Here is a 21,351-nt window from a genome sequence, read left to right as displayed (position 1 = left end):
AGACATTCTATCTAGAAAAGGTGCAAAATGCCAAATGTTAAGTCAAATATGCAACCAAAGGGAAAAATCTCAAAATGTACCTGATTACCAGTGGAATAGACATCAAAAAAACAAAAGTTCTTTATGCAGTTTCTTTGGGAATCCATACATAATGAGCTCACTCCTACTTGTCTTACTTCCTTTGGTTGGACAATTGCATGAATCAGGATTTGGGCCTATATATCTTATCTGTTTTCTGCAGTTCTTGTATTCATTTCTGGATCCATACGTTTAAGATTGAATGTTGGGCCCAATGTAAAGCCCATTGAAGGCTCCCATCAACTTTAGTTGGCTTTTGAAAATCAGGCCCTAGGAGTCTGATCAAAAGTACTCAGCTTATGCAGAGGCATCAAAATAAGTAGCACATGTGGGCAAATAGTGAGCCAGATTCTTCACTTGTTATGTTGGCTTTATCCAGAACATCTCCATTGATTTAAATGGAGTTATGTCAATGTAAAATTGGTATAAGTACCTGAAGTTTAGTGGGGATTTTGCTTAGAGTGGGTCTGTGGGTAGGTGTGAGAGAGAGTGAATTAGTTTTTTATTCCTTTTCATTCTTTCCATATTATCATTGACTAATGCCTCATAATTGATTTCTCTAGTAAAGACATTTTGTTAACTATTGTGTTGTCTTCCTTTGTATAAGTGCTTTTTTATTTGGAAGATATCACAGTATCTCAATTGCAGCAAACTCATTAACTTCCCCAGTGTCAAATATAACATGTTGAACAAAGGTCTTGAATTCCCAGAATAGCCTTTTATTTTTTATATACAGTGAAATTACAAACTTAGTCAAAGCATAGAAAAGATTATATAATTCAATTACACTCATCTGATTCATTTTTAGAAAATGTTCTTCGATCTATTGAATTACCGTATGTGATTCACTGTGTGGCAGAATTTTTCACATATTTTATTCATTTTCTGTCATCCTTAATGCATTGTTTATCGTTTCAAATTTGAAAAAGATAAAATACACATTTATGGCTAGTATTCAAATAAGATATTTATTTAAATATTAAAAAACTTATTCAATATATATCATCTGTAACCAAAGTAAATGGTTAGTAAATCCTAAGCACAACAACTTTGCTACTTTGCTGATTTGTAGGTGAAATTAGTTGATTTATAATAGCTTTGATCTTTAGGAAATTAAAAAATCTTTCTGCAACATATTTTGTAACTGATGTAAAGCAGAATAATTGCTGTTAAAGAGGTTAAATCAATATTTAAGGCCAGTTCCTCAGTTAGTGTACATTGGGTAGCACTACTGAATGCATTGGAGATACACTGATTCATACAAGTGAAGAGCTGGCTAAATTTGCATTTCTTTTTATCGGGCTGTGGTTGTGGCTTTCCCTAAAAAGAATCCTGGACTTGGGCTATAACTAACAAATGTTACTACTTAAAGATGACAGGTGCTGTGAGTGAAAGAGCTCTGTTGGCCACCTGGAAATGATCCGAGTAAAGTTAGTATCCCAGGAACTGTAGTTTGAGGACCATTACCTTCAAGATTAAGACTAAGAGCTAGATTCACAAAGAAACTTAAGCACGGTGACACTAAGTATCTCCACTCCTTACTTTCAGGTGTCTAGAAAATCATTGGGATTCACAAAAGACTGAGATTGGTGCCGAGGCTCCCTGTAAAATGAGTAGGGAAAGAGACTTCTGGAGTGGGAATCGCAAAAGCCAGCATTCTAGGTAACTCCTTACCTAAGCTAGCCAGTGGCAGGTGCCAAACTGAGTGATGTGTGCTAAGCCCCAGCCCTCTTCCAGAGATAGCCATTTAAGTCTGTGCTGAAGGGAGTTGCCTCCTTCTGCTTGGGATTCTCTGTTGCAAACCCTCTCTTGGTGTTAGGGTTGGTCTACACTACGCGGGAAAATCGATCTTAGATACGCAACTTCAGCTACGTGAATAACGTAATTGAAGTTGAAGTATCTAAGATCGAATTACTCACCGTCCTCACGGCGTGGGTTCGATGTCCGCGGCTCCCCCTGTCGATTCCGCAACTCCGTTCGGGTTGGTGGAGTTACAGAATCGATATAAGCGCTTTCGGGGATCGAGATATTGTGTCTAGATGAGACACGATATATCAATCCCCGAGCAATCGATTGCTACCCGCCGATACGGCGGGTAGTGAAGACGTACCCTTAGACACCTATACCATTTTTGCAAGAAGCCAAGGGCAAGTGCAAGGAGTTGAGCCCAGTGGTTGAGTACTCAATTGGGCCTGGTTCAAATCCTCCCTCTACCTGAAAGAGAGAAGGTGTTTGAATGGGGATCTGCCACTTCTCAGGTGAGTGCCCTAACCATTGAGCTATAGAATATTCTGATGTGATGCTCCCTCAGTCTCTCCTGTTGAAGCTGTTCCTCTGTGGATATATAATTAAAAATTTAATTGGAGCAGAGAGACTGGGTCCGGTGTCTCCCAACTTCCAGGTGAGTGCTATAACCACCAGGCTACAGAGTCACTCCAATGCTTGCATTATCTCTCACTCTTTGGCTCAATGTTGAAAATGTTCCACTGTGGGTAATTAATGAAAGAATCATTGGACCAGAATCATTGGACTCCATAGCCTGGTAGTTAGACCACTCATGTGAGAGGCACAGTCCCCTTGCTCCAATGAATTTTTTAAATATATATATTCACAGTGGAACAGCTTCAACAGATAAGACTGAGAGAGCCCAACAATAATATCCCAGGTGTTCTCACATTTCTTTTGCTCGGATCCCCTTTGAAAATATTTCAGGCTGTGATGACCCCTCCTAAAAAGTGACAACCCTCCACTGCCCCATGCCACCTTTACTTCTGCACTGCCGCTACTGGTGGCGGCAGTGCAGCCTTCAGAGCGGGGTTCCCGGATAGCCACCGCCACTCTTGCGACTGCCCTCCCTCCAGTAATCTTGCAACTCCCTTTTGGGTTGGGACCCCCAGTTTGAGAAACCCTGCTTTATAGCCCAGTGGCTAGGGCACTGTGACCCAGGAACCTCTTGGTGTCAGCTGGCAGAGGGCACATGGAATTCATAGGGTTTTACAGAGCTCCTGTGGGTTTGATATATGCATAATAGTTCACCAAAGGGTAGTATATGAGGTCTCTACTGGGAGCCACTAGCCACAAGTCATCATAATCACTGTGAATTGTATGGATGGCTAATATTTATAGAGTTATTTGCGTATATATATTAAAAATTATGCCTCTAAGGTCTTGGAGTTAAGGCAGGTCACTAGGAGGTGACATACCTCAGAAATGTTCCTTTCAGGCAAGAAGTAACAGATGCTTATCTCTCTGTCTGGCCACCTGTGTGTTGTGTATTGTAAGCTTCACAGTGGAGCCCTGTTTGCATAGGGAACGCTGACAAAAAAAGAGATTGTGAAATCTCAAGAGAGGAAATTCACAAGATGAAACAAACAGCAGGGGAGTGACTTGTTTAGCCTAAAGAGAAAGGATTTCTGGGTGTAACGGGGGTACAAGGGAGGCAAGTTGAGCAGTATATGTGAAAGGAGAATCGCAGCCAAGCCTGGCTGTAAAACGCTGGAAGGACTTTGGGTGAGCCTTGCTCTACGAGACATGAGAGTATCTTGTTAATTAACTCTCTCTTCTAGAATATGTTAGGATTGTATTTTATATGTTACCATTTGTTTCCAATACTTCTACTTGCTATTACTTAATGTACATTTGATGTCACTATAAATATATCTCAATGCTGTTTATTAAGCGGAGCTGTGATCTGAGGTGAAACTGGTAGGCTGAGATGTACAGTTCCTTTGGAAGCAGGGAATCTGTGGATACTGTGAATGGCTAGTAGAACTGTGGATGGACACTCTGGTAGGAAACTTATAAGGCTCGAGGTTTGGAGTGTACCTATTGCTAACCTGTAAGGAGACACTGGGGCCTGCGTAGACCTGTAGCTCTTTGGCAAGCGCTGAGAGGGAGATTAGAGGAGGGGGAACGCGGCATGCTCAGGGAGAAGGCAGGGCTGGCGTAGGGATTTGGAGAAGGAGTCCAATAGAGGCAGAAAGGGGGCAGAGTTGGGGTGGGGACTTTGGGGAAGGGGTTGGAATGCGGACTGGGCAGAGGTGGAGTCAGAATGGGGCCGAGGGGGGTTGGGAAAAGTCCCCAGCAAATATAGAAGAGCTGACTTATACCAGGAATTGAGACCATTCCTAGAGCATGGATACCAAAGGGAAAGGCAAAAGCGCTAAAAGGGGGTCCCCAGTGTTTTCCTGGGAAAAACAAGAGATGGGAGGGGACTAAGCACACATCACCCAATATCAGACTGTTCCTGGTAACCCTAATTACTGGACCCCAGTCCAATTGGACAGCCCAAGAAAATGTGTCACATGAAGAAACAGTGTCCCCGGTATGGAGAGTCCAAATACAATGCCCAGTCCACCTAGATTAATGCAGTTACCATTGAGTTGGAGACTTCAGTGGTGGCGCAGGGGAATCCAGTTAATATTGTCAGGTTTGACCTCTTGGAGGTTGACAAAGAATTTATTAAAGAGACCAAAGTAAATGATAAAGTGTGGCAGAGGTGGAGAGACACTGCTGCCCAGATCCTTCTAATCAAAAGAGATGTGGTTAAGCAGTTGATATGTTCCCAGAGGAGAAGGTAAAACTTCTTGTGTTGGGGCAATTTAGAACCATAGTAGCTTTAGCCTGCATTGAATTAGGAGTGAAAAGGTTTAAGAGATCCTTCGAATATGGGGATTCTTAAGAATTTACCAGCTGATGTGTTGGTGGAAAATAACATAATATCACTCCAAATATGTTAATATTATGACCTACAGTAAGAGGGAATATGTCCTTAAATGCACATGGGTAAGCTCTGAGGAGAAAGAGGCAGCTGAGAGGGGAGAGGAATCATCTGTACCCTTGTCAGCAGAAAGTTATGATGTGTCTCCAAGTTAGGGGAGTGAGGAGTCTCCTCCCCTGTTGCCTGAGAGAGCTTTCGGTGCAAACAAAAGCCAAATGGAGTTTGCTGCAGAACAAAGTGCAGATGCCCCCCTGGAAAGCATAAGAGATGCCATCCTCAGTAATGTCCCAGAGAAAGAGACCAGGAGGGGGCTCTTTATAGAAAAGGGAAGAATATATAAGGACCCCAGTTGGGAAAAATAAAACTCTTGGGGAGGCTTATATATAATTGATCATGCCCAAAAATCATCGTAAGCAGTTAATGCCACAAGCCTTTGATTGTCCTTTTGTTGGTCACCTAAGAATGGAGAGGACATACGAAAGGCTAAAGAAAAATTTCTATTGACCCAGTACTCAAAATGAGGTAAAGAAATACTTTAAGACTCGTGACTCATGCCAAAAGTGAAAAAAGGCTGTACGTCTCCACAAGGCTTCTTTGCATCCTTTACCTGTAATCAAAGGGTTGTCATGGATATCAAAGGGCCCCCCTACCGAAGCCAGCCAAGAGAGAAAAATATTTATATTAGTGGTGGATTTTGCCACCAGGAACCCAGAAGCATTTGCTCTTCCAAATGTGGAAGCTGACACAATTGCTAAGGCACTGTTTTCTGTATTCAGCAGGGTGGGCTATCCAAAAGAGAAGTTATCAGATCACGGGTCAGATTTCATGTCCCAGCTATGGAGGCTGAGCTATGGAGGCTGTGTTGGGGGTAAAATAACTGAAATCTGCCCCATCCCATCCAGAAACAAATGGAGTTGTCAAGAGGTTGAATGGAATCCTAAAATCTATGCTAAAAAATGTATGTAAACAATAAGGCAAGTGACTGGGATGTAATGTTACCCAGTCTGTTACCTAGTCTGTAATGTTACCCAGTTTACTTACTGGGAAGTGCCACAAAAATCCCTCAGGTTTGCTCTATTTGATCTCTTGAATTGGTGAAAGGTCAGAGGTCTCCTGGATCTCATTAGAGACTCCTAGGAGTGTGGCACTGAAGCGGAGGGGGGAACTGGTGACTGCATATGTGCAGTTCAGGGGGAACTTAAAAAACCATCATAAAAATAATGCAGCAAAACCTCACTACAAGCCAGGCAGCTCGAAAAGAATGATATGATCGCAATACCTATGATCAGTCATTTCATGTGAGGGATTTGGTACTGGTATTACTCCCTGTAAAAAGATACAAAATGCAGAACTCATACGAGGGGCCTTTTGAGGTGGTAGAAACAGTTAGCGATGTTACCTACAATGTACAAAGACCTTGTAGCAGGGTTGCACCACAGACTGTACATATAAATGAGTTAAAAGCTTATCACAATCTTGAAGCCACTGTAAACAAGATATGCTATGTAGAGAAGGACTGTAAGACTTTTAATGATTCAGTGACTGAATGCCATAGTGATACACCACTAGAGATCATTAATTGATATGAAAGGTTAACCCTAATCAAAATAAACTACGTTTATGGCTGTGGTGCAAAGGCACCAGCAGGTATTTTCCAGCAGGTCTGGCCCGACTCACAAAATCGTCCATCAGATTAATACCGCAGGACCAGAGCCTGCGCCCAGCAGATCATAAGGAACATCTGGTAGAATGAAGGAACAATTCCCGAAGGAGATAGCTAGTATGCTAGACGTGTCAATAATTACAAAGTCAAATAGTCCCATGGCTTCTCCAGTTGTTATGGTCCTCCAAAGGAATGGGACCATATGGTTTTGTGTTGATTATAGGAAACAATGTTGTCATTGTTTCAAATGCATAGCCTATGCTCAGAATCAATGACATACTAGACTCTTTGGGCAGGACGAAGTTCCTGAGCGCCCTGGTTTTGACAAAGAAGCATTGGCAAATTCCCTTAGACAACCCTGTCAATCTCACTACCATTGCTCAGAAAGGTGATGTTCCGACAGTGACAGAAAATCCCCATCTGTTGCTGTAGGCTGTCTCTTCACTACAGGGCAATACTGGTGTAGCTCAGCACAGTAGTTATGCCGCTATAGTCCCTGTAGTGTAGACATGGTCTTAGAGATTTTTATGGTTGCTGCTAAATTTCTTTCTTAGTCACAATGTTTCATTTAAGAAATAGTCTTCTCCTTTATTCTACACTCTGAAGATCATTGTTAGTTTATTTATTGACAATTTTTTTTTCATCACGATAAAGGACTTCTGTTCTCCAAGGCCTACATCCTGGACTGAGTCACATAACCCAAGTACCTTGCTCTGTGCTGCTCTGCTCCATGGAGAGATGGAGTAGGGAATGCCTGCATGCATGCCTTCTGTGGTGGAGTGATAGATGGGTCTGCACAGCAGCAAATTCTCTGGCCTTGGCTTCACCAGACCATGCTCTGCCCACAGCTGACCCTAATGTCCAGAGGGAAATTGTGAAGCTGAGCACTATGCTGCTCCAGGGATGTACCCTCAGACTGGTCAGAGAAACTCATAAACATTAACGAGTTTATCCTCACAATGTGAGCAAGTATCATTATCCCCAAATTTACAGACAGACAGAAACTGAGACAGAGAGAGAGTAACTAACTTGCCCAAAATCATTCAGGGAATCTGAGGCAGAACAGGGGATTAAACCTCGATTTCTTAAACCCTAGCTATGCAATTGGGGCAGTACTTCCCTCTGAAACCCAATTTTTTCCCTTGACTTCACAGAGAGACTGTGCAAACCTTTCCCAGCAGATTTGACCCTAATTTTTAATTCTATGCATTATTCCTCAGCATTCATTTTCCTCCAAATTTCCTGTTGTCTGCAAACTTTTATAAATTTTAGTTACAAAATTGTACTCTTAGTTAAAAAACAAAACTGAACATCTGTAAAAACAAACATTTGCTTCTCCAGTGTATGTATGAATAACTTCTGTTATTGCCTGCCTGAATAAGTTCCTACGGTTCCACTTGGTTGCCTTGCAGCTGATGTTCAGTTTAATCAGACACATTTCCTCTCAATCCATGACACCTCACCTTAGACATTGACCTTGAATGCAGAGTAGACAAATGTCTCCTGACAATTTGAGTATATCATGTCTCCTGAATGCCCTTATGCAATAATATCCTCAAACAATTCCAAGAAGTTAGGTTACTTTCTGTGAACATTTTGGTAGCTTTTAAATCATATTGAGTTTTTCTCTGTAAATTCAAAGTTGTTTTTGTATATTCTAAGTGGAAACTAAACCAATTGGCTTCTATTTTTCATATGTCCTTAGACTCTTCCTTAAATAAGAGCATAGTGCATGAAATTGTCCCTGAAAATTAAAATCTGTGCAAAGTGGCAAACCTTTCTCCACATGTACTGGTACCATTGTGACAGTGGAAGTGAGGGGATTCTGCTACACAAGAAAGGGACAGAGTTTCAGGGAATGTACAACCCCTTTTCAGCACGTAGCACCGTTTCAGCGGGGCTCCTTGTGTGGTTGCACACAGGGAGGCTAAAACTGAGGTGGGTCAGCGAATCTGCCATTACACAGGTTATCCGGACCTTTCATTCTGGTTCACTTCAAAGAGGGGAAATGCTAGGGCCTGGAATAGGCAGGCCATTCATCCAGTTTTAAGATGGACAGTTCTTTTTTTCTATGGTCTCCCCCTGTCCACTACAGAGACAAAACTGAATGTGGTTTTGTCCAGTATTATGGAGGAGGGATGCTATTTTGAAGATTGTGCTGCTCCACCCTGCTGGCTTGACTTTGCACACACCACGTGTGAGGTCACACTGTGTGGGAAGGAGCAGTGCACCCTTCAAAATGTCATCCTCTGTTCAATGTGACCTCTCACACATTGTGTGTGCAAGGTCACACTGGCAAGAGAAGGCTTATACCATTCCTGTGAGTACCAGAATGTCTCGTATTCTGGGAATTCAGCAGTGGCAATCCTCGCCAGGAATGATAATAGCACAACAGTACAAAACTAAAGTCTAGTGTGTAACTAAATCATAACATTGTCTGTTACGAAGTAGAAGTCATGAGACTGGCTAGAAATCAGTGTCCACAATTATTTTTGTTAGTCCATCTTCAATCATTTCTATTATCTCACTCCATACTTTTCCTTCCCTCCTCTAACTTAGGATTTTGCATAATGCCCATCACTGTAGTATCTAATCACTGAACAATGTGATCATGTACAATTCTAATACAAAGAGTAAGTAAGCTACCATGATGTTCTCTAGATTCTTCACTCAGTAGTCGGTGTCTAAGGGCTTTTTATCCAATGCCAACTGAAGTCAATGGAAGACTTCATATATTTCAGTGGCGTCAGATTAGATCTCTACTGAAGAAATCTCTGTGACCAGTAAGGGAAATTGTTTACAATGATTTTAACTGCACCTGCTAAGCTATTTGTGCTATCTGTTAAAGGACTGTCACTAAACATTGTGGGGTTTCCACACATGGGACTTTAGGCATGAAATACAATTTACAGGGCTAACACCCATTAGTATGATTCATGAGAAATGGAATTTTACAGAAGAGGTTGGATGGCCAGAAGATTGAGTGTATCAACTGGGAAGGCACTAATGGGTCAAAATTAAATGGGCTGAGACAGAATATCATTGGGGATGACAAGTTTACTTATAGCCACATGGGGTTGCAAATCTTACTGTACATGTGATTGTTCCCTGATCACTTTAATTCCATAACCAAACTTGTGTTCATTTCTGCTCCTATACTTTTATCTTATTTTGCATTAACTTGGATGCTCATTTATAACTTCTTCCTCCACTGATCTATCAAAAAGTGTATTTAACAAATGTTGAAAATACAGTCTGGTCGGTTGACTTGCATACATAATATAGCTCTCTTTTGACTGTTATATTTTGTTACTCTCTCTACATACCATCCTTAAATGAGTTTTAATTGCTTTCACAATTGTATGAGGACCCTCCCAATGAATGTCTCCCCAAGACTGGATTTTTAAAAAAATGTTCTGCACTAAACCCTTGCTCTTTTATTAATTTTTGAAGCCACTTTTCCTAATTGGCCCTTATACATATGTGTATGTTTCCAACAGCTCATTTATAGAGTGAGTATTTCTGATGCCCTGTCTTGAATTGTTGTTTTATTCATAGCTTTGGTCTTTCTAGCCTTAAAAGTAGTAACACAAAACTGCAAGTGTATGACCTAGTTTCACAAATGCAAGGAAATTCAGAAACAAATCTACAAATCGAGGCTGACATTCTGCCCTAGATCATGCTATTGTGCCTTGAGAATTAAAATAAACCTAGCATTTCCAATATTTGCACCTTCAAATTTTGACTGTTTTTCTGTTTTTGTGTATGCATGTGTGTGCATATATATAATATATGTGGCAATAAACTACAATTTGATTTAAAATTCCCTGAGTAGCATCATGGGCTGTTTCCATCCATGTGAGTAAATGATGCTTTATATTATCTAATAATTTTGATTCTAGTAGTTCTGTATGTAAAATGCCAGGAGCCAGATACTTCACTTATGTAAATGTTATGGCTTCATTGATTTCATGTAAATCAGCGGAGGATCCAGCTCATGATTTCTAAATTTCTGTAGCCAGGCAAATTAGTATTCTGTTAATTTTTCAAATTAACTCTCATTTTCACCAGATTTCCTTCTCGTTTTGCTTTTTTCCTTCCTAGAGCGATTCAACGTATATCTTATGCCTACACCAAATTTAGATATCTATGGGGAATGTACAATGCAGATCACACATGAAAACATCTATCTCTGGGATATCCATAATGCCAAGGTCAAGCTGGTCATGTGGCCTTTGAGTTCTTTGCGGAGATATGGACGTGACTCAACATGGTTCACATTTGAGTCTGGAAGGTAAGAATTAAGGAAGTGTTGCAAGTGGGAAGAAAATGCATATCACTCCATTGTTCAACTACTGGGGGGAAATATTGTTACCATGGAAATTCTGGCTGATAGTTACTTACGGTTACCTACCTATGCCTTGATTTTGAAAATAGCAGTATACTGTGGGAGGGAGGATCCACTGCCATGTGGAGAAAGAGAGAGAGTGATTCTTGAGAGGCAGATCCTCCAAGTTAGGCTATTCCTTTTTTTGGAGTGAACAAAGAAGAGTAAATGTACTGCTCATGCGACCTACCTTTTTGTATATTACTTTTTCAAAGTGCTTCATATTCAAAAGGATTGCATCATGCCTAACATTTAAAAACACTGAAAAAGTATGAATGCTGCCCTTTTGTTTGTATCCAGCTTATTTCCATTTCTACCATTGCTGGGGGGGTCTTTCAAATATTGGGAGCTGTGTTATCAGATTTGCGTATTAGAGATGTGGCTGTGCTCATGAAAGCTAGCAGGCTATGTGTGCGCGTGATGCAGAAAAAATTAAAATCTGGTCAATGTCAAGGTGGTTTCTTCCTGTAATAGGAAAAGAAAAAACAACACTGGACAATAGATGTAGGGTTTGTCTACATAGGGCAGCAAAGCATATTAGAAAAATATGATTTATAAAGCACTCTAATGTGTTGTGCTCTAACTGCCCTAACTGGCATGCTCTAAAAGGTACCTTGTGTGTATTAAAGTAGTCTTGTTTCAAACAGGACATTAACATGAACTAGGAACTTTTTAGAGAGCACTAGCCGGAATCTACACAAGGCAGTTAGATTGCAACACATTAGAGCCCTTTACAAATGATACCCCTCTAATGCACTTGCCATGCCATGTAGACAAGCCCTACATCTTTTTTTCAATTTCTTTTTGATGATAGTCATGTCCTTATAGCTATGTGCATCGGGATTTATTTTTACAGGCGGTTTTTGGAGTGCTACTTCCTTTCCTTCACATCTTCACCTTTAAGAAACTTAATAGGGTTATTACAATAGAATTGATGGAAAATCTACAATGACTGACCTGTGGTTCAGTTATACTTCCAGCAGACCAGTTAGTGTGAAATAATTCAGATGTAGGTTTATAGAGAAACTGTTGTACTCCAAAGCTAATAGACACGGTAGCAACTGCATTCTTGAATGAGAGTGGTTACAGAAACCACTTAACTGATGGCACATTTTAAAGTGGTTATATTGTAAGATTAACAAAGGCTGAAAGGGTAAGAAAAGTGTAAAAACATAAAGTAAACATCTATAGTTATTTGATGCTTGTAGCACTATAGCATTTTCAGCAGGCTTCCCTTTTTGTCCATTAAAATTGTGTTTAATTAAAAAAAAATCTGTCAACTGGGGAAAAGGCTACTTTCACTGGACTGAGGTTAACCATACAACATAACTTTATGTTTCTGGCACTGCACAATACAGCCCAATGCATGTTTCATGAGTTGCATCTCTGAGTAAAAGAAATCTCTCTCTTTAAAATCTGATATAGCTCTAATTAAAGTCACTGGAAAGAGAATTAAATTGGGCCTTTAAATAAGAGACAAGTCCTGTAACTAGAAATGATCAAAATATTTTGATGAAACATTTTTTCTGTTGAAAAATGTTGTTTTATTGGAATTGAAATGTTTTGCTAAAACATATTGGCTTCAATGAAAATTTTGTCAGGAAAGTTATTTGGGTCCAGGATGGAATTTGAGAGAGATAGACAGACCTAGCCCAGAATACCTAATTTTCCAGTGGTTAGGGCACTCGTCAGATTTTAATCCCTGCTTTGGCTGATTTGTAGCAGGGAACTGAACTTGAGTCTTCCATATCCCAGGTGGGTGCCCTAATCACTGGGCTATGTGCTACTCTTGGGTTGGTCTGTGTCAGTCTCTGACTTATTTTTGTCATGGAAAAATTGAAAAGGTCTTGCTTTTGTTCCACATCAGAAGAAAAATAATCTTAAATCTCAATTTTTTTCATGAAGCAGAATTGTTTACTGGTCAGCTCTTACTGTGTTTCCAGCTAGTCCGTAATTATATCCCTACGTAATTACATCCCTATGAACATATGTATCCAAGTAAAAAGCAATAACTCCATAACCACCTGCACTTCCCACTGAAACTCTAATATTTTCAATACATGATGCATCTACAAACCATATTATAACTCAGACTATATTAGTTATTTTCAGCCTGCCTTATAATTGGTGGTGCTTCTAGCCTGATGAAAAATAGATTCCTTTCCTTTGTTCTGGCATTGTGAGTTAGATCTACCTTTATCTGTTACGCTTCTTTTTCTTTGATCTGATCCCTCCCTTGGTTCTTTTGGAGTTTCTTTCCTTATATATATGTATGTGTATGTGTATGGAAATGTTTGTATGTGGATTTGCCCTGGCACAGAAAAGAAGGAAGTAATATATGACTGCAGAAGAAGCAGTGTCTTTAATATCATAAGCCTATGAAATGCAGTATTGATGCACTTTTTAAAATCTGTCCTTGGCTTTATTCTATGGTTCTCTCTCCAGCATCTCTCTGAACATTATTATTGCCTGGTCCTTTGATCTGTTCATCTCCTAATGAAGCAAAATCCTGATGTGTCGTCTCTTTTTAAAAGTGAAGAGTTGAGCCATGCCATGAAAGCATGTTCACAGTAGTAGTGTTTTCATCATAGGCATCAAAATACACATTCAATAACAACAGTTGCTTTATGTGCAATACTTACAAATACATTGTTAAAATATTTGTATTATGAGTTAGCAACTGAATCATATTTTACTTCATTCCAGTGGGATTACTTGTGAAGCAAAGTACCATTTAAGTGTGTCTGGTTGGAAAAAAAAGCCCTTAATAATAAAGATTAACAATGTACATATCATCTACACCAGAAGTTCACAAACTTGATTTGTGGCTTGTTCAAGGTAAGCCCCTGGCGGGCTGCTCGCAGCTCCCAGTGGCCGCAGTTCTCCATTCCCGGCCAATGGGAGCTCCAGGAAGGGGCACGGGCCTGGCCACTAGTTTATCAGTACTCTGAGGTCCTAATGAGAATTCTCTCAGGTACTTGGCTAATGGCTCTTGTTTTTTTCAACCAGACACACTTAAATGGTACTTTGCTTCACAAGTAATCCCATTGGAATGAAGTAAAATATTACTCTAAGTAAGGATAGTGAAATAAGGTCTTCAATCATTATCTTTTTTAGGAACATATAATATTAATACATCTAAATGAAATAAATATTTGGGAATCTAAATTTAAATTGTTCAGTTATTGTTCAGTAATTACTATATCTATGTGCAGAGGGAGAGAAGATTTTTTACATGAAATTCTTCATGTTGCTTTTCTATTGATTACTGATACTTTGAGTGTGAACTAATATAATCTCTGTGTGCGCCACAGCACTAAGTGTGAAGTACAGTAGAGCCTTGCTAATTTTCTAATTGGAGACCCACTGCAAATTACTGGATTGCGAGTCAAACGACTGAATTTTACAGTAACTGATATTAAAACTTTGCTGACTGCCGTCTTTTTCCATGGATTATAAAGTGTCTGATTTAGTGCAGCATAGATTAGTGAGTTTCTATTATTCTGTGCATTCTGACTCCACACAGTTTAGAAGTAGCATATTAGAATTAAGCCTATACAGCCACTTACTTCATAGACATGCATCTGAAGAAGTGGGTATTCACCCACGAAAGCTCATGCTCCAAAACGTCTGTTAGTCTATAAGGTGCCACAGGATTCTTTGCTGTTTTTACTTCATAGACAGTAGCATAGCATTTTTAAAGTCCTGCCCTGCAAGGATATGGGACCAATCCATATTAATTTATGAATCCTGTATGGCTATATTCATTACGAGAATGTTTGCTCTATGACTAGAGGGGGTTAATTCACTGTATAAATGGGTTTGTTTAATTAATAGCAAGGTGGTTAGGAAACAAGCAGGAAGAAAGCACAGTAGAACCAGATAAAACATCTCCTGATAAAGGTTAAGAAACTATACCCGAACTATTAGCTGTGAAGATGCCACTTTCAGGCTCCACCCAAAGCTACAAGATTTATTTTGCCAAAACAGGAAGTTAAAAGGTCATTAATAAGTTAAGTAACTCTCCAGATATCTAAATAAGCATGCTGACAGAGAGCTGTTCTCAGGGAAACAAACTGATACAGACAGCTATTGACTTGTGGGAGAGGGAGAGGGTCTGAAGAAGTGAGGCCTTTCCTAAGCTTCCATGCAGCTGGCATAGGGTCCTTCCAGAATTGGCCTGGAGTCTCACAGAATCAGCATCGATCTCCTTGTGACTATTGAAAGCAGTCCGGGAGATTTTAATAGGATATTTTAAGACAATGACATTACATCATGTTGTGGGAAAAAATCTCCTGGAATAGCTTCAGTCAGAATTGGCAACCCTAAATTGGTAAGACTTAGGTAAGATAGCTATAAATGAAGATTGTTAGTGTATTTAAAACCTTTTCTTTTATACCTTGCAATGGTCTTACTGTTGAGATAAAACAATGCTTTTGTGACAGGTTCCCTCCGGGGTGCCACCTGGAATTGGGGTACCACTGAGCCCTCTGACCTACCAGCCTGTGCTCCCTCTCACACTGTGCTGCTGTGACAAGCTGCAGAGCCCTCTAGACTTGCACTTTCACCAGCATTCACACAGGTAGGGACACACCCAGCTGCAGTCACATGCAGGTTCTCTAACTACCAGCCTCCCAGCCTAGGACCCCAGAGCAGTACCATCCTGCCCTGGTCAAATCTCTCCAGTATATGAGTTTAATACCCGGTCCTCCTCTCCCTCAATGTGAAGAGGTCCATGCACACTTGTGGTAATCAAACTGAGAATTTCCCCAGACATTTTAGTCAAACATTCATCAGTAAGGTACCAGGCTAGGTAAGTTACCATCATGATGTCATTTCCACCTTTCATATCTTCTGTCCACTTGCTGGAAAGCCCTTTTGCTGTGACCTGGGTCAAACAGTTCCAGCTGTGTATTGTTATCTCTGAGAGGTTTCTATTGTACACAGTTCCTGGGATAATGCTTGTAGTTGTGTGCATTTCCTCAATAAGCCATTAACATTGTTTGGCCTTTTCACTATTGTACCTGAAAGGTTGCTTGTGGTGGTTTTAACCTCACATCATGCTTTAGTAACACATACATAGCCAAACTTCATAACTTCACATACAATGATAGCACATACAATCCAATGAGATATTAAGTCTAGCAGATCAAGACTTTTAGAATGATACTTCACAAGACATACTTTGTACAAAACATATCCTAATTACATGACAGAGATGAATATGGGGGTGACAAGTTGTCACAGCTTTGTTCTAGGAAAGTTGTTTGGTCACCCATATTAACCACTTATCACAAGGTAACACTTACAGGTGCCAAACCCAGTTGGATGTGCACAGAAATTATAGTTGGTAAACAGGGTGCTCTAGCCCCAAGTTCTGGTCTAAGAGTAAGAGAATCATAGGAGTAAGAGATGCATCCCAGGGAAGAAGAGACCTAAATCCTGAGCGGCTGCACTTAGAGAGAATCAAGAGGTATGAAGTATGACTAGCTCTGTAACTGTGATACGCTTGTTTCCCTGAAATGCTTTTCTTTCTACTTTGTAGAGTTGCAGATGCTGGTATTAGAAGATATCTAAGTATGTTGAAGTATATTCATGCTACTCAGACATAAACATAAGAACAGCCATACTGGGTCAAACCAAAGGTCCATCTAGCTCAGTATCCTGTCTTCCGACAGTGGCCAATGCCAGGTACTTCAGAGGGAATGAACAAAGCAGGTAATCTTCAAGTGATCCAACCCCTGTTGCCCATTCCCAACTTCTGGAAAACACAAGCTAGGAACACCATACCTGTCCATCCTGGCTTATAGCCATTGATGGACCTATTATCCATGAACTTACTAGTTATTTTATGAATCCTGTTATAGTGTTGACCTTCACAACCTCTCTGGCAAAGAGTTCCATAGGTTGACTGTTCACTGTGTGAAGAAATTCTTCCTTCTAAACCTGCTGCCTATTAATTTTCATTTGGTGACCCCTAGTTCTTGTGTTATGAGAAGGAATAAATAACACTTTTTTGTTTACTTTCTCCACACAAGTCAAGATTTTATAAACCTCTATCATATCGCCCCCTTAGTCATCTATTTTCCAAGTTCAAAAGTCTCAGTCTTATTAATATCTCCTCACATGGAAGCTGTTCTATACCCCTAATCATTTTTGTTGCCCTTTTCTGTACCTTTTTCCAATTTCCATATGTCTTTTTTGGGATGGGGTGACCAGATCTGCATGCAGTAGCCAAGATGTGGACGTACCATGAATTTATATAGCCGCAACATGATATTTTGTGTCTTATTATCTATCCCTTTCCTAATGATTCCCAGCACTCTATTAGCTTTTTTGACTGCCACTTCACATTGCGTGGATGTTTTCAGGGAACTATCCACAATGACTCCAAATATCAGAGGGATAGCTGTGTTTGTCTGTATCTACAAAAACAATGTATCTGAAGAAGTGAGTTTTTTACCCACGAAAGCTTATTCCCAAATAAATCAGTTAGTCTTTAAGGTGCCACCAGACTACTCGTTATTTTAATGACTCCAAGATCTCTCTCTTGAGTAGTAACAGATTATTTAGACCCCATCATTGTATATTGTGACAGAACCAGGCCAGTAGGGTACAGGAGTCTGGTAGAGAGCAAAAATACTGATCACTGGGTGAGTAGTTTTCTGTTCCCTGAGTGACCAGAGCAGGGGCTGCACTAGAGTAATCAGGAACCTGCTAGAACCAATTAAGGCAGACAGGCTGATTAGAACACCTGCAGCCAATCAAGGCAGGCTAATCAGGGCACCTGGGTTTAAAAAGGAGCTCACTCCAGTCAGGGAAGGGGGGAGCCAGAGGAGAGGAAGTGCGTGTGAGGAGCTGGGAGCAAGAGGCGGAAGGAGCTGAGAGTGAGAGGGTGTGCTGCTGGAGGACTAAGGAGCATAAGCGTTATGAGACACCAGGAGGAAGGTCCTGTGGTGAGGATAAAGAAGGTGTTTGGAGGAGGCCATGGGGAAGTAGCCCATGGAGTTGTAGCTGTCATGCAGCTGTTACAGGAAGCACTATAGACAGCTGCAATCCACAGGGCCCTGGGCTGGAACTCAGAGTAGAGGGCGGGCCCGGGTTCCTCCCAAACCTCCCAACTCCTGATCAGAAACAGGAGAAGTTAACCCAGACTGTGGGGAAGGTCACTGAGGTGAACAAATCTGTCAGATAAGCACAAGACCCGCGAAGGTAGAGGAGGAACTTTGTCACAACTGGTGTCAAGAGTGGGATTTGATTTGCACAGCGCGGCGGGAGTAGAAGGGTGATTTAAAAAAAAAAAGGGTAGAGGGTTGTTTTTTTTTTCTCACCCCAATGGATTACTTAGTATGGGCATTGATACAAGCTATGGCAGCCCAGCAGGAGGCTACCCCTGTCCAGGCAGCCGCCCAACAGGAGGCAGTGCGGCTGCAGCAAGAGACTAATCGCCTGCTGATGGACCAAGCTTCTAAAGACCGAGCTATGTTGCGGGAACTGGTAAACCAGGTAAAGACCCTTACAGAGCTGAACTGCAGCCATGATCGGACGCAGATCATATGGCCAGCCATTGGCTGCAGAAAATGACACGAGAGGATGATGTAGAGGCATACCTTCTAGCCTTTGAGAGGACAGCCCTATGGGAGGCCTGGCCTCGAGATCAGTAGTCTGGCATCCTTGCCCCATTCCTCTGTGGGGAGGCCCAGAAGGCCTACTATGATCTGCCTGAAGAGGTTGCAGCAGACTACCCCCAGCTGAAAGCAGAAATCCTGGCCAGATTTGGGGTAACAACTGCATTGCGGGCCCAGCGGTATCACGAATGGAGGTACCAGGAAAACAAAACCCCGCTGTCCCAATTGTATGACCTCATCCATCTCGCACGAAAGTGGTTGCAAATGGAATCCCAGAGTCCGGAAGAGATACTAGAGGTTCTGGTCATCGATCGATACATGAGGGGGCTACCGCCAGACCTTACTGCTTGGGTAACCGAGAACGAACCCTCCACCTATGATGAGGTTGTCGCACTGGTAGAGAGGCCAAGGACAGTGAGGGAGTTGACCTGACCAATTAAGGAAGAGGCACCCCGGCTTAAACTGACAGCACCAAGCCTTAGAGCTCAGGTGACTGGGCAACCAGGAGGTCACAGGTAGAAAAAGAGAGGAGCTGAAGGCCCACCAGAAGCCACAAAGGGTCAGAGCACTGAGGGAGAAGAGGATTGTGATGTTAGACTGCCCAAACCAAGAGACTGGGGAATGCCTAGGGCTCCATACAGAAGTTATGCCTGCGGGGAGTGGGGACATATAGCTGCACAATGTCCCAATGCTGAGGCACCAATGCAGTGTAACCTGGGGAACTGGGCAGACCCATGCTCCCTAATCCACCTTGTGGGGGTCTCACTAATCCCACAGATGTACACCAGACCAGTAAAGCTAAATGGGGTAGAGACCACAGCACTGGGTGATTCGGGGAGTGCTATAACACTTGTCTCGGGGAAGCTCGTGAAGTGTGGTCAGTTGCTGCGGGCTAAGCGAACGGGGATAACATGTGTCCATGGGACAGTTGGTTATTACCCCACTATCCCAGTAAAAATCGAGATTGAGGGGAACACTACTGAGGTAGCAGCAGGTGTAGTCTCTAAACTCCCATATTTGCTCATAGGAAGGGACTTCCCAGGGTTTGGAGACCTACTCTCAGTCGGAGGATTGGAGAAAGAGGGGAACCCTGAAGTTATTGAGGCATCCACAGTAGACTGTCAACCCCCAGTCTTCTCTGAAATATCTCCAGATTTATTTTCCATTCCCAGACAGGGTAGAAAGTCGAAAAGGGAAAGGAGGGCAGCTAAGGCCTTCGGAACCAGAATACTGACCCAAAGCCAGAGGGTCGCTCTCGTAGGTAGGCGGACCCAGCAGCTGAAAAGGAGGCCACCCAGTAGGGAGAAGCACCTGAGTCTGACCCCCACCCAACTCTTTTGAACCAGTAGAGGCAACAGAGACTGGGCCTCTAGATCTTGAGCAGATTAGCCCCGGAAGAGGAAATTTTGGACGGGACCAGGCTGAAGACCCAAGGTATGACAACATTAGAAAGGAGGGGACTGAAATAGATGGGGTCCCCATGGAAGGGAAAACCCAGAGACCAGGACCCTATTTCATAATGAAGAAGAATCTCTTATACCGGGTTGCACCAGTGCAGGGGCAGAAGGTACAGCAGATCCTAGTACCTCAAAAACACCAAAACACTGTTTAAGTCTTGCTCATAGTCATCTTTTTGGGGGGCACTTGGGGGTAGAGAAGACCCTGGCACGAGTCCTACGACTGTTCTTCTGGCCCGGAGTACACAAAGAAGTGCAGAGGTACTGTGCGTCTGCCCGGAGTGTCAGCTGCACAGTCTCCGTCCCCACCTGAGGGCACCTTTAGTACCCCTTCCCATCATAGAGGTTCCCTTTGAGCAAATAGCCATGGACCTAGTGAGACCCCTGGAGGAGACGGCTCGTGGCCACCAATATATACTTGTTGTTTTGGACTATGCTACTCGCTACCCAGAAGCCATCCCCCTGCGGAACACAGCCTTTAAAACGATAGCCAAAGAGCTGGTGGGGATCTTTTCCCAAATGGGGCTACCAAAGGGATATTAATAGACCAAGGAACCCCATTTATGTCAAAGCTAATGAAAGACCTCTGTACGCTGCTCCATAGACATACCCTGAGAACTTCAGTCTACCATCCGCAGACTGATGAGTTGGTAGAAAGGTTTAACCGAACCCTCAAAGCTATGATAAGGAAGGTGGTAAGTTGGGACGGGAAGGATTGGGACACCCTACTGCCCTACCTTATGTTTGCTATCCGGGAGGTACCTCAGGCCTCGATTGGGTTTTCCCCATTCAAGTTATTATACAGGCGTCACCCCTGTGGCATGCCAGATATTGCCGAAGAGATATAGGAAGAGGAACCCAATGAGAGGAGAAATATAATAGAACATGTAATACAGTTGTGAGACCAGATAGCCCATGTCACCCTTATTGTACAGGAACATTTGGAAAAGGCACAGGAGGCCTAGAGAACCCATTACAATCACCAGGCAAAAGTCCGACAGTTCCAACCAGGGGATCGGGCAATGGTGTTGGTACACACGGCAGAAAGCAAGCTTCTGGCCCAATGGCAGGGACCCTATGAGGTGGTTGAACCCATGAGGGAAGTAACCTACAAGGAGCGGCAGCCAGGACGCCAAAAACAAGAACAGATTTGTCACATCAACCTTCTGAAACCCTGGCATGCACAGGAGGCATGCATAACTGTCCAAAAAGACCTAACCGAGGAAAACAAGCCTTCCAAACAGGTGAGAGTGTTTCCTGATTCAACACCAGACCAGAAGAATGAGGTGTCTGAGATGACCTTCCAGAACCAAGATGTGTTCTCGACAAAACCAGGTCGAACAACTGAGACATATCACCACATCATCACGAACCGTGGGGCCAGAATAACACTGAGGCCCTATCGGGTGCCAGCGGCC

The 21,351-nt window shown here is 42.2% G+C and overlaps 1 protein-coding gene across 2 annotated transcripts in view; it reads left to right on the top strand.

Annotated features, from left to right (window-relative positions):
* DOK6 (docking protein 6) overlaps positions 1–21,351 on the top strand; it is a 435,288-nt gene that overhangs the window by 246,109 nt on the left and 167,828 nt on the right. For both annotated transcript variants that reach the window (XM_030552667.1, XM_030552666.1), the window contains exon 5: positions 10,566–10,755. In XM_030552667.1, coding sequence (XP_030408527.1) covers positions 10,566–10,755 — 190 coding nt within the window. The remainder of the gene's footprint in view (positions 1–10,565; positions 10,756–21,351) is intronic.

Source organism: Gopherus evgoodei, chromosome 2 (assembly GCF_007399415.2).
Source record: "Gopherus evgoodei ecotype Sinaloan lineage chromosome 2, rGopEvg1_v1.p, whole genome shotgun sequence".
Lineage (NCBI taxonomy): Eukaryota > Metazoa > Chordata > Testudines > Testudinidae > Gopherus > Gopherus evgoodei.
Note: the sequence above shows the minus strand (reverse complement) of the source record. Positions and strands in the feature narration are given on the sequence as shown.